General features: G+C 48.1%; 1 protein-coding gene and 1 non-coding gene across 5 annotated transcripts; one reads left to right on the plus strand and one right to left on the minus strand.

The window, feature by feature from the left end:
- Positions 9,237 to 14,203, plus strand: TCL1B (T-cell leukemia/lymphoma 1B). 4 transcript variants are annotated; one of them, XM_005656460.3, is made up of 4 exons: positions 9,238 to 9,468; positions 12,604 to 12,778; positions 12,962 to 13,039; positions 13,616 to 14,203. In XM_005656460.3, the coding sequence occupies exons 1-3, from the start codon at positions 9,307 to 9,309 to the stop codon at positions 13,030 to 13,032; spliced, it is 408 nt and encodes a 135-aa protein (XP_005656517.1). In that variant the 5' UTR covers positions 9,238 to 9,306; the 3' UTR covers positions 13,033 to 13,039; positions 13,616 to 14,203. The 4 variants fall into 4 exon arrangements, with proteins under 4 accessions (XP_020955681.1, XP_005656517.1, XP_013844688.1 ...); XM_003128710.3 differs by having other exon boundaries at positions 9,239 to 9,468; positions 12,604 to 12,774; XM_021100022.1 differs by lacking the exon at positions 12,962 to 13,039 and having other exon boundaries at positions 9,237 to 9,468.
- Positions 10,854 to 10,926, minus strand: TRNAE-UUC. The gene has a single exon. It is a non-coding gene; the product is annotated as a tRNA-Glu (tRNA).

Genomic DNA, 14,620 nt, shown 5'->3' on the forward strand with positions numbered 1-14,620 from the left:
AATCGTTTCCCGTGTTGTCCGGAGATGACGGATTTACATCCCAGACAGTGTCACTCGGGTCGAGGAGCAGCTGCTGTTGCAGAATCTAGGCACGTATTTCTTTCCCCTCCTTCCTTCTTCTCCTTCTTGGAGGCAGTCAGAAGAGAAGGTGGGAGGTGATGGGGAAGAGAGAGGGGCTCTGAAATGTCCAGACTGGGAGGAGGGGAGCCCAGAAGTTTCTAGAACGGTGATGGAGACTGGGCTCAGTGGCTTGGGAAGATGCCCGGGAGGCTGCCTGCCCCTCCCTCTGCTGCCCCCACTTTAATCCACCAGCCCGTCTTACCACCTTGACCTCCAAAAAGGGACCGGAATCCAGCCCCTCCTCCTTTCCAGCCCAGACCACACTCCTCTCACCGGGACTCCTGCAACTGCCTCCCAAGTGTCTGTGGGTCCTGCTCTCAAACCCTACAGTCCATTCCTTACACAGCAGCCAGGCTGAGTCTCTTGGATGAGTCCACAGCCAACCCCTGCTTCTCCTTGGCTTCCCATAGCTTTTGGAATGAAACCTTGGCCTTCAGAGACTTGTACGACCTGCCGCTCAGGCTCACCTCCTAATCTCATTTGAATCCACTCTCCCCTTCTTCAGGCCGAACATTCTGGTCCTCAAACGCCCCAGGTTGGCCCTGCCCTTGGCATCTTCAGCCGTCTGTCTTCCTCCAGGGAAGATGCTTCCCTAAGTCATAGAGGCAGCTTTTTCCCAACAGTCTGTCTCTGCTTGAACAACCTCTGGGAGCAAGCATCCTGGACCATGGGGTCTGATGTCGCTCCCTCGGCTTCCCCATGCTTTATTTCCCCATAACTCTTCCAGAATTCTATAACACCATTGCCTATTTTCTTTTTTTTTTTTTTCTTTTTAGGGCTGCATCTGTGGCATATGGAAGTTCCCAGGCTAGGAGATGTTGAATTGGAGCTGCAGCTGCTGGCCTACACCAGAGCCACAGCAACACCAGATCCGAGCTGCGTCTACGCTGAAGCTCACAGCAACGCCAGATCATTAACCCACTGAGTGAGGCCAGGGATGGAACCCACATCCTCATGGTTACAAGTCGGGTCCTTAACCTGCTGAATCACAATGGGAACTCCTATCCGTTGCTTTTTGCTTATCATGTGCCGCCCGCTCTAGCGATGGACAGTGATGGCAGTGATGGGGAGATGCATGGGTTTCATTCACCAATGGCCTTGCAGCACCCAGGGCCATGCCCAGCACCAAGCAGGGGCCCCTAAAATCTTTGTTGAGTGAATTCATGGAAGCTAGGCGATAGAAAGTTGAGGGAGGGAACCAGCAAAGAGGTAAATTTGGCACTTAAGCAGGAGGGGGACTACCGCTATCTGAGAACAGCCAACTTAGGGGGATTCAGTAACAGTAGGAACAGTAACAATTGCTATGACTGTGTTCTGGGCTGTGCTTTAGCTTCTGAAACTGTCCGGAGCATTTTTATCCATAGCGGCTGGTTACAAACCAATGGGACAGGGAGAATCAGCACAGAAAGCTGCTCCCTCATCCCCCTGAAGGCAGGTAGACGTATGTATAGCATTGGAGGACCTGGGACCCAGAGTAAGAGGAGAAGCAATGAAAAACAATACAACACAGATCAAATGCGGAAGGCTAACCTCTTAAGCGATTTTGTGTACCCCCAGAAACCTCCATTTGCCATGCTTTATATGCCTTGGGCCATGATGTAAAATGTATTTCACAAAGCTTCCAGTCTATACAGTACACAGGGTGCTGATTTATAGTTTACCTATTTATTTATTTTTCTATTTACAGCCACGCCCATGGCATATGCAAGGTTCCTGGGCTAGGGGTTGAATTGGATATGCAGCTGCAGGCCTATACCATAGCCATAGCAACATCAGGTCCAAACTGCATATGCAACCTACGACACAGCTTGTGGCTATGCTGGATCCTTAATCCACCAAACGAAGCCAGGGATTGAACCCACATCCTCACGGACACTATATTGGGTTCTTAACTTGCTAAGCCAGAACGGGAATTCTTGATGTACATTTTAAAAAGCAATAAAGGAGTTCCTATTGTGACTCAGCAGAAACAAATCCAACTAGTAACCATGAGGTTGCGGGTTGCATCCCTGGCCTCACTCAGTGGGTTAAGGATCCGGCGTTGCCGTGAGCTGTGGTGTAGGTTGCAGACACAGCTCAGATCCCGAGTTGCTGTGGCTGTGATGTAGATTGGCGGCTACAGCTTGGATTTGACCCCTAGCCTGGGAATCTCCATATGCCATGGTGTGGCCCTAAAAAGCAAAAACAAAAACAAACAAACAAACAAAAAAAAAAAAAACAAAAGAAAAAAAGAAGAAGAAGAAGCAATAAAGACAAATGCTATAAATGCCATATTCAGTAGAGAAATCCCTAACATTCCTAGACTTTGTCTGTCAGGAAACTTAAAGAGAATGAACACCTAGAAGAAAATCTTAGTGGAGTAAAATGCAATCTGAATGGAGACTTGCATTTAGTTCAAAGAGCTCAGCTGACAAGTCTTGTAACCCAGAAGGTCCACAGATACTTCCAAGCAGAGACAACTTTTGGCACTGGATAAAGCAAGGTCCAAGTAACGGCTTCCTAGGTTTTTTTTTTTTAAACTGTAGTTCACTCTTTTCCTAAAGGAAAAAGTCTGTTTCTGATTTAGTTCCCTTCTCAAAGCAGCATGGGTGGGGAGTTTCCAATATTAAGTTTCCATGTGACCACTCATCAAGAATAAGCCTGGTCAGGGAGCTCCTGTTGTGGCTCAGTTGGTTAAGAACCCAACTAGTATCCATGAGGATGCAGATTCAGTCCCTGGCCTTGCTCAGTGGATTAAGTGTCCAGTGTTGCTGTGAGCTGCAATGGAGGTTGCAGATGTGGCTTGGCTGCGGCATTGCTGTGGCTGTGGCTGGCAGCTGTAGCTCCGATTTGACTCCTAAACTGGGAACTTCTATATGCTTTGGGTGAGGCTCTGAAAAGCAAAATAAATAGATAGATAGATAGATAGATAGATAGATAGATAGATAGATAGATAGATAGATAGTTGGAAGGGAATTCTGGAGCACTGGGACATAGGTCCAATCCCTAGCCCAGCATAGTGGGTTAAGGATCCAGTGTTGCCGTAGCTGAGGTTTGCCAAATTCTAGGGGCATGTGTGCCCAGCTCGTGAATGCCAGCCTGGTTTCTATCAGTCAATGAATAGCATGAATAGCGTTTGCAGAGTGCCTGCCATGTCCCTGTGGTGTCGTGGAAGAGGGTTGGGACTTTGGAAACAGATACCCTGGGGTTCAGATTCCAGCTCCTCCACCCAGCAGCTCCGTGATCTTGACCAAGTGATGATGGCTTTCTGAGTCTCAGTTCCTCATCTCTAGAAGGAGGAGAAGGGACCACACAGCAAAGTTCCCATGGAGTGTTCATCACACCATAGCCTCCCGTCCATCATCCCAGCCTTTGGTTGGATGCTTGCGCTTTGCAAACACCCAATTTCTCTGTCATAAGAAGGCTGCCTCTGGGCTTCAGGGAATGACCCACTTACAGCCAACTGCTTCCTTCGGGGTCATTCTGATGGATTAAATGAAGAACCATTTAAAACCACGGCCCAAAGAGCCAGAGGGAAAGCCTGTGGAGGAATGATGCCGGTGAGGTCCCCTGCATGCCGAGGAAGCTTAGTACCACAGGTAGGGAAAGCCCTGGGCACACAAGGGCAGCCCCCATAGCCAATCAGATTGCATGACCCACCGTGGCAATGGTGCTGACCTAACTAGGCCAGGCACAAAGCAGACTTCCCAATGAGACACAGTAATTACAGAGACCCAGGGGCCATCTGTGCAGCGTGGGGCTCATCTATCCTGACCGCTCTTCTTTCACTGCAAACTCTCAAAACCCAAGGCCTCTGCTGTGCTGCAAACATTTTTCTTTCTAAGCGTATTTTCTATGAGGTGTTGGCAGGAAGAGTGTGTAAGTTCTATTTCAGCACACCTCTGGGCTCACGTTGGGCTTGGCTGGAGCTCTTTTGAACCAGCAAACAATTTGATTAAAGAACATTTCAAGAATTCCCGTTTGGCTCAAGGGTTAAGAAACTGACTAGTATCTATGAGAGTGTGGGTTCGATCCCTGTCCTTGCGCAGTGGATTAAGGATCCGGGGTTGCCGCAAGCTGTGGCGTAGGTCCCAGAGTGGCACGGATCCGGCATTCTGTGGCTGTGGTGTAGGCCAGCAGCTACAGTTCCTATTCAGCCCTAGCCTGGGAACTTCCATGTGCTGCAGATGTGGCCCTAAAAAGAAAAGAATAAAAAATTTAAACATTAAAAATAAAAATAAAGAATATTTCAGTCCAACTAATATTAAATGGGTCCTTCCTGTGTTTCCAGCACTGGGTTTTTTGTTTGTTTTTTTTGTTTTTTTTTTTTTTTTTTAGGGCCTTTTTAGGGCCGCTCCTGAGGCATATGGAAGTTCCCAGGCTAGGGGTAGAATCAGAGCTGCAGCTGCCAGCCTACACCACAGCCACAGCAACATAGCATCCAAGCCCCATCTACAATCTACACCACAGCTCAGGGCAACACCAGAGCCTTAACCCACTGAGAAAGGCCAGGGATTGAACCCTCATTCTCATGGATGTTAGTTGGGTTTGTTAACCACTGAGCCATGACGGGAACTCTTCCAGCACAGAGTTTGATGCTGGAACAGAGATAAAGAAATGGCATCTGCCTTTGGAATGGATAAGCAATGAGATCCTGCTGTGTGACACTGGGAACTATAGCTAGTCACTTATGATGGAGCATGATGGAGGATGGAGAAAAAAGAATCTATACATTATTATTAATTAATTAAATTAAAGCAATTCCATTGAATTGTTAGTATTGTTAGTCCTTTCTGACTTTGGTCATTCTTTTTTCCCTTAATGCATTGCCAGGAGAAGATTTACTTTTGGGCATCTCAAGATTAACCAGCCCTTTCATTTGCCTTTTGCTTTGGGCACCATCTCTAAGGAGACTGTCCCTACCTGGTCATAAACATATTTTCTGTGATTCCCTCCTAATGATTCATATATGATATTTATTTCCTAGGGTTAGGTCTCTCCAAGCTATTTGTAATTTTCTTGTGAAAAGTAGAGGAGAGGAATTTACTCCCACCCCCACTAATCTGAAACTCTTACATGTATCTAATCCTGCTTCACCTTCTTACCCCCAGTTACAATGGAAAGCAAGTCCTTCCTCCCCTCAAGGGCAAGCCATCCACTTGGGCTCTCACGTATATGCCTTCCTTTCTCAAGAACTTCCTTCAGTTCATACCTTACCTATCATCATCCCTCCTTTCTCTCCTGGATCATTTCCATCAGTACAAAGACATGGTTTGATTTCTTCCATCTTTGAAAAAAACCCTTCCTCCTGTGGGGTAAGATGAAATAGTTTGGAATGGGACAGTGCTCCAGCAAAGCCTAGACAATCTGGATAAAAATAAAAATTGTATTTTCCAAAGCATCATGGAGCTATGGAGCAACCAGGAACTGAGATTCTGGAGCAGGGGGTACTGCTCAGAAATGAGCATCTGCCAGGGTTTTTCCCTTCTGGTCATTTGATGATTTTGGGCACAGGCTTGAGGCTGAAATCTGGGCTGGGTCACAAGGCTGGGGCAGAATAATAAAACTGGAGGCTTGGTGGGGTGGGGAGTGCCCTCACACATCCCGCCAGATTCCACTTGAGATACCTGTTGAATTATGAAGTTGTGTGATGTAAGAGGCTAGAGGGCTAAGCCGAAGACCTCTGAAAGCAGAGTGGGATTTTCCAGAGTCTCTTGAGAAGACAAAGACTCACCAGGGTTTGGAGTTCCTGAGGACAACTTGGCAAGAGCTGAAAGCACTGGGAGAGGGCGGTGAACTGACATTAGCCATCAAGCACTTGTGGCTGTATTTTTCCCGAGGACACTGGCTGATTCTGATGCATCTGGCCAAAAGCAGAGACTGGAGGGACCTCAAACACATGACCAGTGCCTTCTCCCCAAAGGCTTTTTTTTTTTTTTTTTTTTTTTCTTAAACAAATAGAAGCAGCTCAGGACAGGATGCTGAAGAACAAAGCTAAAGCCTCAAAAGGAAGAATCTCTTGCAGTGTCTTTGTGCTGAGACCAAACACTACCAGGCTCTTGACTGAAAGCCACACTCTAGGAACAGGGTAGATTCCTATCCTCTGGTGGGATAGAGCCTGATTCTCACTGAAACTGTAACCAGACCTTGACTCAGTTTTGTCTTTATCAGAATTAAGCTGTTCAGTACCTCACTCTATCTGCCCAGCAGATGAGAGGGTTAATTCTATCTGGGGGAAGACAATATTATCAAGAATTTTTCAGGGCTTTATTACACAATATTCGGTATTCCTTTAAAATTTATCCAAAAGAAAAAACTGCATCACTGAAAACCAAGAGAAAAAGCAGACAGTAGAAGCAGACCCACCAGTAACCCAGAATTATCAGAAAAGAACTGAGTGGTATATCTAAGGATATGGAAAATATGATGGGCAAAATGGTTTAAAAGGTCAAGATTATCAGAGAAGTTTTGACTCTACAAAAAAGCAGGTCAAATGGATATTCTGAACCTGATAATATAACATTTGTAATTAAGAAATCAACTAATTGTCTTAAGAGCTGATGAGACAAAGCAAAAGGCAGGATTAATGAACTATAAAATAAGCCAACAGGAGACATCGAAATTGAAGCTCAGAGAGGAAAAAATAAATAAACCCAAAATAAAACAGAACAGAGCATAGAAGGCAAGGTACACAGTTTAAAAAGTCTAACAAAGGGAAATTTGAATCACAGACGAAGAGGAGAGAGAGAATGAGAGAGGAATAATTGAAGCTATAGCAGCTGAGAATTTCCCAAAATATCAGAAAACTACTAGAATTAAGTAAATTTTGAGATATGAGGACAATGTGCAAAAGTCAGTTGTTTTTTTGCTACACCAGCAATGAACAACAATAATAAAGTTTAAAATAACAGCATTTAAATTAGCATCAGGGAGTTCCTGTTGTGAGTCAGCAGAAACGAACCCAACTAGTATCCATGAGGATGCAGGTTTGAGTGGGGCCATAGATGGGACCCACATCCTCATGGATACCAATTGAGTTTGTTATCGCTGAGCCACAACAGGAACTCCCAGTCTTTTTGTTCTATTCAGGACTTCAACTGATTGAATGAGACCAACCCAGTCTGGGGAGAGAGCAATTTGTTTACTCAAAGTTCACCGATTTAAACGTTATTCTTGGGGTTGCCATTGTGGCTCAGTGGAAACAAACCTGATTGACGTCCATGAAGATTAGGGTTTGATCTCTGGCCTTGCTCGGTGAGTTAGGGGTTTGGTTTTGCTGTGAGCTGTGGTGTAGGCCAGCAGTTGCAGCTCCAATTTGAGCCCTAGACTGGGAACTTCCATATGCAACGAGTGTGGCTATAAAAAGAAGATAAATAAATATTACTCTTATCCCTGAACACCCTTTAAGTTGACACATAAAATTAACCATCACAATAGCCAGGCGATCCAGAAGGAAAATGAAGCTAGGAAATTTATACTGTAAGACATCAATGCCTATTTTAAAGCTATAGTAATTAGCAATGTGCTATTGACACAAAGATTAAAAAACAACAACAACAACAGAATAATGGAAGAGAAGGAAATGGAAATAATGTAAAAGAAAGTCCAGAAACAGACCCATACATATATATCCTAGGTTTATGACAGAAATGATAAGACAGTCCAGGAGAGAAAGGACAGTCTTTTTAATAAATGGTATTAAGGGAATTAGATATCAACACGGAAAAAATAATCAAGATCTCTTCTTCACATTATACATAAAAATAAATTGCATCTAAATTTAAAAAGTAAAACATGAGTTCCCGTCGTGGCGCAGTGGTTAACGAATCCGACTAGGAACCATGAGGTTGCGGGTTCGGTCCCTGCCCTCGCTCAGTGGGTTAACGATCCGGCGTTGCCGTGAGCTGTGGTGTAGGTTGCAGACGCGGCTCGGATTCTGTGTTGCTGTGGCTCTGGCGTAGGCCGGTGGCTACAGCTCCGATTAGACCCCTAGCCTGGGAACCTCCATATGCCGCGGGAGTGGCCCAAGAAATAACGACAAAAAGACAAAAAAAAAAAAAAAAAGTAAAACAATAAAACCTTTAGAAGAAAACAGAGTATATCTTCATTGCCTTGGAGCAGACTAAGCTCCCCTAAGCGCCCCATTCGTTCATTCCAAGGCTGGGTCAAATTTCTTGTATCAACTTGCCAATTTATTCTGCTGCCCATGTGAAATAAGCAGAGCTGGAACCTGGATGTTCTTGCGTGTCATACTGTCTGAACCACCTCTATTCAGTCCACTTCCAGTAGGCACTGATTACTGGGTCATTATTTTGTTTTATCATTAGTAGTGGCATTAAGTGTGTACCTACGCTACTCCCTTTCGTAAACACTGTCATTGCTCCGGACCAACTTGGTCAAAATCAACTAGTTGGACTGGCATTTAAGAGGCTTATAATGAGGCATCGGAATCCACCACCCACACATACCACTACCATCTTCTTACCCGTCTCTGATGCGCCTGTATCCTCAACACAGGCTAATCCTTGTTAGTCTCGGATGGTCACGTGCCCTCCCTCTCCCGGCCTGGTTTCCTTCGCCCTTTACAAGATCTGGATCGCAAACGCCCCTGGGGCACGGACTCATTTTCTGAGGACAGTCTTTGGCCAGATACCCCCAGGGACAAGCATCCTGTTGAAGGAATGGCCGCAGAGCTGGAGGAATACCAGGGTAGCCCGCAACTACTCAGAATCTGGGGCTTGCTCGGAGGTTTGCCTAAGCCTGGCACCAGCAGAGGATGCAACAGCACAGGCAGCGGAAGAACCATGGGAACGGAGGTGGAGGGTTGATCTCAGGAAGCCATCCTGCCCCCTGCGCAGAGGCCTGGTGTGGTCTTGTACCTGGGGAACCTCTTACCCCGCTCGCCTTTGAAGCTCCTGCCCCTCGTCCCTGCCCCTAGAGGCGGGTGGGTCCAGTTCCTCCACCCTTCCTCTTTGGCCCCACCCGTGCCTGCCCGCTGAAGCTGGGGGCTGCCCCCTCTCTGGTTCCCCGCCTTCACACCTGAGGCTCATTGGCCTGGTTCATCCCTGCCTCCCCCGCCAAGGTTCGCTGGCCCCGCCCTCAGGATCGCTAGCCCCGCCCCACACGGGCCCCCATCCCACTTAAGGAGGTTGAGTAGCTGGGAAGCGCCACGTGTGCCTTGAGGTTTGTCCGAGGTCCAGCTTTGCAATGGCAGCGGAGGCTTCTCCGCCCCTCGGGTCACCCCCATCCTGCCTGTCGTTCCAGAGGCCCGGCATTTATGAGGATGAGAAGGGGAGGACCTGGATGACCGTGGTCTTACGAATCAATCCCTCCCACCAAGTCCTGGGCAGGAACTCCCCGGGCAGCACAGTGAGTCCTGGGACCCGAGGGGAGGCAGCAGAAGGGCGGTGTATGAACTCCAGTCCCTAGGGGCTGGCACATTCTGCAATAGCGCCTGCCTGGGGTAGAAGTAAGAGGATGTGTTTCTCCCTTGCTCTAGAAAACTTGGTCTGTGTGGGGTCTAAGCATGCTTAGACCTGCCGGGAGGAGCTCCATGCATGAGCTTATCTACTGGAAATGATGCGGTCCTCTTTGGGGAGGTAGCTCAGATCCTAGTCTGGCCCTAGAGCATGCGGAAAAGGCTTCACAGGTGTGGCGGCTATTCAGTTGGGCTCTGTAGGATGAGTAGGAGTTCTCCGGGATTGGAAAAGAGACCGGACCAGCCCAAGCAAAAGCTTTGCAATCTAAAGGCAGCAGGTGGGCCAACTGTGTAAAATTGCCTTCCGCCCCTAATCTACAAAACGGGAATAATCAACTTCTGTGGCAAGGGTGTCACAGACCCAGCTCACCAACTGAGGGGCCCCCCGTGAGCATTTGAAAGGTAACGTATTCCAGAACCCCACCTTGGCAATTGACTCAGGAGGCTTAGGTGGAGTCTAAGACCCTTTACGTTGTAAAAGCAACCCAGGTGATAAGAATAATCAGTTGGGTTGGAAACAGCTGCCCTGAAGTAGGATTTTGGATCACAGCCTATCTTTGAGTGCTAAAATATAAATAGTTCAAGGTAATACAGTAAACACTCATCCAGGTATTAAATAAACAATTCACTGTCATTTAAACAATAGAACACATTTCCTAGCAATCTTTGAATAGGTTTTCCCTTTCCAGAAATTTTTTTTTTTTTTTTTTTTGGCTTTTTGCCATTTTCTTGGGCTGCTCCCATGGCATATGGAGGTTCCCAGGCTAGGGGTCTAATCAGAGCTGTAGCCACCAGCCTACACCAGGGCCACAGCAACTCCGGATCCGAGCTGCCTCTGCAACCTACACCACAGCTCACGGCAACGCTAGATCCCCAACCCACTGAGCAAGGCCAGGGATCGAACCCGCAACCTCATGGTTCCTAAGTCAGATTCGTTAACCACTGAGCCACGATGGGAACTCCCAGAAAATTTTTGATAGAGAACATGTAAAGTCTTTTCTGTACCTCCACCACATAAAGCATGCAGAAAAATTCTGAACAAAATAAGTAAGATTAAAAAACAAACAAAAAATTGTTCAGTGGGGAAAAAACGGATTCTTCAAATAACTCAGCCATAGGATGGGGAGGGGAATTTGGCACATGAGCATTGTTTTCACAATTTAAAATGATTATTTTTGTTTTTTTGTTTTTAAATTTTATTGTTATTATTATTAGTAGTAGTAGCAGTAGTAGTAGTATTGGCCACAGCATGTGGCAGTTTGATGTGGGATCTCAGTTCCCAGGCCAGGGATCGAACCCTGGGCCACAGCAGTGAAAGTGCTGAATCCTAACCACTAGACCACCAGGGAACTCCCTAAAATGATTATTTCTTCTTAGTAGATCTGGGATTTCACATACACTCTTAGGATGGGAAATGGCTTTCCCAGCGTGAATGCAAGGACCAGGAAACTTTCTGTAAAGGATCTGAGAGTAAAAATTCTCAGCTTTGCAAACCATAAAGACTCCATAGCAACTACTCGATTCTGCCCTCACAGTGCAAAAGCAGCCAAGACAACACACAAAGGAAGAAGAATTTGTTTATTTGCAATAAAGCTTTATTTACAAAAGCAGGTGGTGGGCCAGATTGCATCCATACTTTGCTGATGCCTGCTCTAAAGCCAGAATCCAAAGGGAAAGAGGTTTTGTTGCACGATTACAAATATCTTTCTTGTAAAACCAGCCCATAAAAAATTAGGACAATGAACTGAGAAAAATTACTTGTAGCACATATGATTGATAAAGAGCTAGATTCTTCACTTGGAAAAATATTCATCGCAAAGAAAAGAAGACAAACGCTCTGATAGAAAAGTCTGTAAAGAACTTTCCATTTAGTTCCACGATACATGGAACTTTGGTTACAGTTGTCTGATGACTTTCCCTCCTTTTTTTTTTTTTTTTTACTTTTTAGGGCAGCACCTGCAGCATATGAAAGTTCCCAGGCTAGGGGTCCAATAGGAGCTACAGCTGCTGGCCTACACCACAGCCACAGGAATGCCAGATCCGAGCCTCCTCTGCAACCTACATCACAGCTCATGGCAACGCTGGATCCTTAACCCACTGAGTGAGGCCAGGGACCAAACCCGCATCCTCATGGATCCTAGTTGGGTTTGTTAACCGCTGAGACACAAAGGGAAGTCCCAACTTGCCCTCATTTTTATACCTTTATGGATTGGTTGAATTTTTTTTTATTGTTCATAACAGGTAGTGATAGCCATGATGAGCACTACAATATACTGATTTTTGGGGGGAGCCATCACTCCCAAATCCGGAGGTCTATGGATATCTTATTTTATAAAAGAGAATTTGTTTTGGCTACACCCACAGCATGTGGAAGTTCGCAGGTCAGAGATCGAACCCAAACCACAGCAGTGCAACACCAGATCCTTCACCTGTTGAGCCACCAGTGAACTCCTAAAAAAAGGGAGATCTTTTAGAACAACAGAATTGGCCAAAACAGAGGCCAAGAGAGTCACGAATGTAGGCGCAGGGCTGCTGACAGGCTGTAAACAGAGGCTACCTTTTCAGGGGGCGGTGGGCTGAGGTGGGTGCAGGTCAGCAGGAGGATGGCATCAGAGGACGGCCTGGAGACAACTCGCCATCTCAGGTCCAGGCGGATCCCCACCCCCACCCTGAAGTGGCGGTGCCAGGGTTCTAGGTGAGGGACTCTAAAAGCGGGCCCACCCGGTCCTGCTGTATAGCACAGGGAACCACATCCAATCACATGTGATGGAACATGATGGAAGATAAAGTGAGAAAAAGAATGAGTATATGTGTGTATATATGACTGGGGCACTTTGCTGTATGCAGAAATTGACAGAACATTGTAAATTGACTATAATAAACAAATTAAAAAAAAGAAGTAAACACGTGCACATCCGACCCACTGACCCGGGCAGCCCCGCTGGGCCAGAGGATCCGGGACCACAGTTGTGTCTGTGTGCAGCTCAACCATCCCTGATGTGCCCCCTCCTCTCTGGTCCCTTCAGCGTGACACCAGTGTCACTGTCCACATGTGGCAGATGGCAGTGCACCCCCAGACACCCAGGTTCTCCATCCATCTGCCCGTGACCGGGCTGCCCCTCAAGTGGGAGCTCTGCCCTGGGCGACGCTACCGAGCAGCGGATTCCAGACTCTGGCAAATAGTGGACCATGGCCTGGTAGGTGCGTGGCAACCCAGGTGAGGGGGATGGGCATTGAGGAGTGACTGCGGGGGTGCAGAGTGGGGCGTGGGGTGGGGGCCTCCCTTCCCTGGGCTCCTGAAATCCACAAACCCAGGTTCCCGTTTAATTGGATGGAAGAGCCTCTCTCTCCCAAGGGCTCTGATCACAGCTCCCCCTTCGGCAGATCAACTCCAGGGAACAGCTGATCCTAAGGCTTCGGCCGAGAGGGCAGGAGTGAGGATGGGAAGCCGCTGATGGGCTGGTATGTCAGGCTGGGAGCCTCTCAGTGTGGACAGCAGACACCAGCAAGGAGGCCACTCCTCTCTACAGGAAGGCAGTGCTGGCCGCCGTGCCCCTGTGCTGTTCCCCCAGCTTCTCTTACACACTCAGCACCCCTTAACTTCCCCTCCCAACCCCCTTGGATGTGGCTTGCACCGCGGACAGACCCCCAGTATGTTCACAAAGTGCCGTATAACAGCCATCATTTAATTCTCAAGACTTCCAGGTAATGGGACATATTAATGTCCCATGTTACAGATGGGAAGACACGCTCTCAGAGCTGGAACAGTCGAGGTCAAGCCTGAATCCCGTGAGCCTGGATCTCTAGGTCTGCCCGTGGCACCAGGCCACTGCAAGTCCAGTCAATGGCAGTGATCTTCAGAGATCCTGCACTCTCCCCGCCCCCCTGCCCCCCGGGCCTTCTCCCAGAGATTGGCAGCAGCTTGAACTGCACAGAGGCCCGAAGCAGGGCCTGCCCTCCCTTTCTGGCCCTGCCTAGACTGGGCACCCACCCTTTTCCTCCAAGGTACCCTGACTGTCACCTTTTGTCCTCTGCCAGGTCCTGCTGGCCCTGTGATCTTCGGCGAGGATTTTTCTGCCCCCGCCCTCTGACTGGCACACCCAACATGGCCTTCCTGGGGGAGCAGGAGGCAGCTGGGCCCATGTCCACTCTGCGTTCTCTGTCTTCCTCGGTCTGTGCTCAGGGTGCCCTGCCGTGGCTCCTCTTCCCCCCTTTTGTCCCTCAGGTTGTCATTCCAGGTGCCACTTCCCCAAACCCCTCCCCTGTTCGCCCACCCCACTGCCTGGGCCCCTAGCACAGCCTGTGATTGGAAACTTGGCCCGCAGCTCCGCTCTGCCTCAGCCAGGGAGTGGCTCGGAGGGACCCAGGTCTTGGACTCACATGCCCTGTGGACGTCCGTTCTGCTGACACTTCAACCCCGAACAGATCAAGTGCTGAGCAGGCTGCCAAGTCCTGAGCTTCAGTTAGCCCATCAGCACAAGAGGAGGGTTGGCCAGGGGGCGGGGGATGGACTTGGCCTGTGGTTCTCCTGCTTCATCAGTTGATCGGCTCAGGGAAATGATGCTGGTCCAGGAGGGTCCCCCCCCAGTCCTGATTGATTAAACTTTGCTGCTCGTTGTCAACTTCTCTGCTGAATCAAAGCTTATCTTAAACTGGCCCCTAGGATTCCCGTCGTGGTGCAGTGGAAATAGATCCGACTAGAGGTTGTGGGTTTGATCCCTGGCCTCGCTCAGTGGGTTAAGGATCTGGCATTGCCATGAGCTGTGGTGCAGGTCACAGATGCGGCTTGGATTTGGTGTTTCTGTGTCATACACAGGCTGGCAGCTGTAGCTCGGATGAGACCCCTAGTCTGGGAACCTCCATACGCTGCAAGTGCAGCCCTAAAAAGCAAAAAACAAAAACCTGGCTTCTAGTGCAGAAAAGCAGTGGCTGGCACCTAGCATAAAATTATAATTATTGGAGTTCCCGTCGTGGTACAGCAGAAACGAATCTAAGAACTATGAGGTTGCGGGATCAATCCCTGGCCTCACTCAGTGGGTTGAG

Source organism: Sus scrofa, chromosome 7 (assembly GCF_000003025.6).
Source record: "Sus scrofa isolate TJ Tabasco breed Duroc chromosome 7, Sscrofa11.1, whole genome shotgun sequence".
Lineage (NCBI taxonomy): Eukaryota > Metazoa > Chordata > Mammalia > Artiodactyla > Suidae > Sus > Sus scrofa.

What these genes read in the sequence shown, in the direction of transcription:
- TCL1B (XM_005656460.3), top strand. Translation starts at nt 9,307, where the DNA reads ATGGCAGCGGAGGCTTCTCCGCCCCTCGGGTCACCCCCATCCTGCCTG. An exon ending in GGAACTCCCCGGGCAGCACA is followed by an intron (nt 9,469 to 12,603) that starts GTGAGTCCTGGG and finishes TGGTCCCTTCAG; the next exon opens with CGTGACACCAGTGTCACTGT. An exon ending in AGTGGACCATGGCCTGGTAG is followed by an intron (nt 12,779 to 12,961) that starts GTGCGTGGCAAC and finishes CCCCTTCGGCAG; the next exon opens with ATCAACTCCAGGGAACAGCT.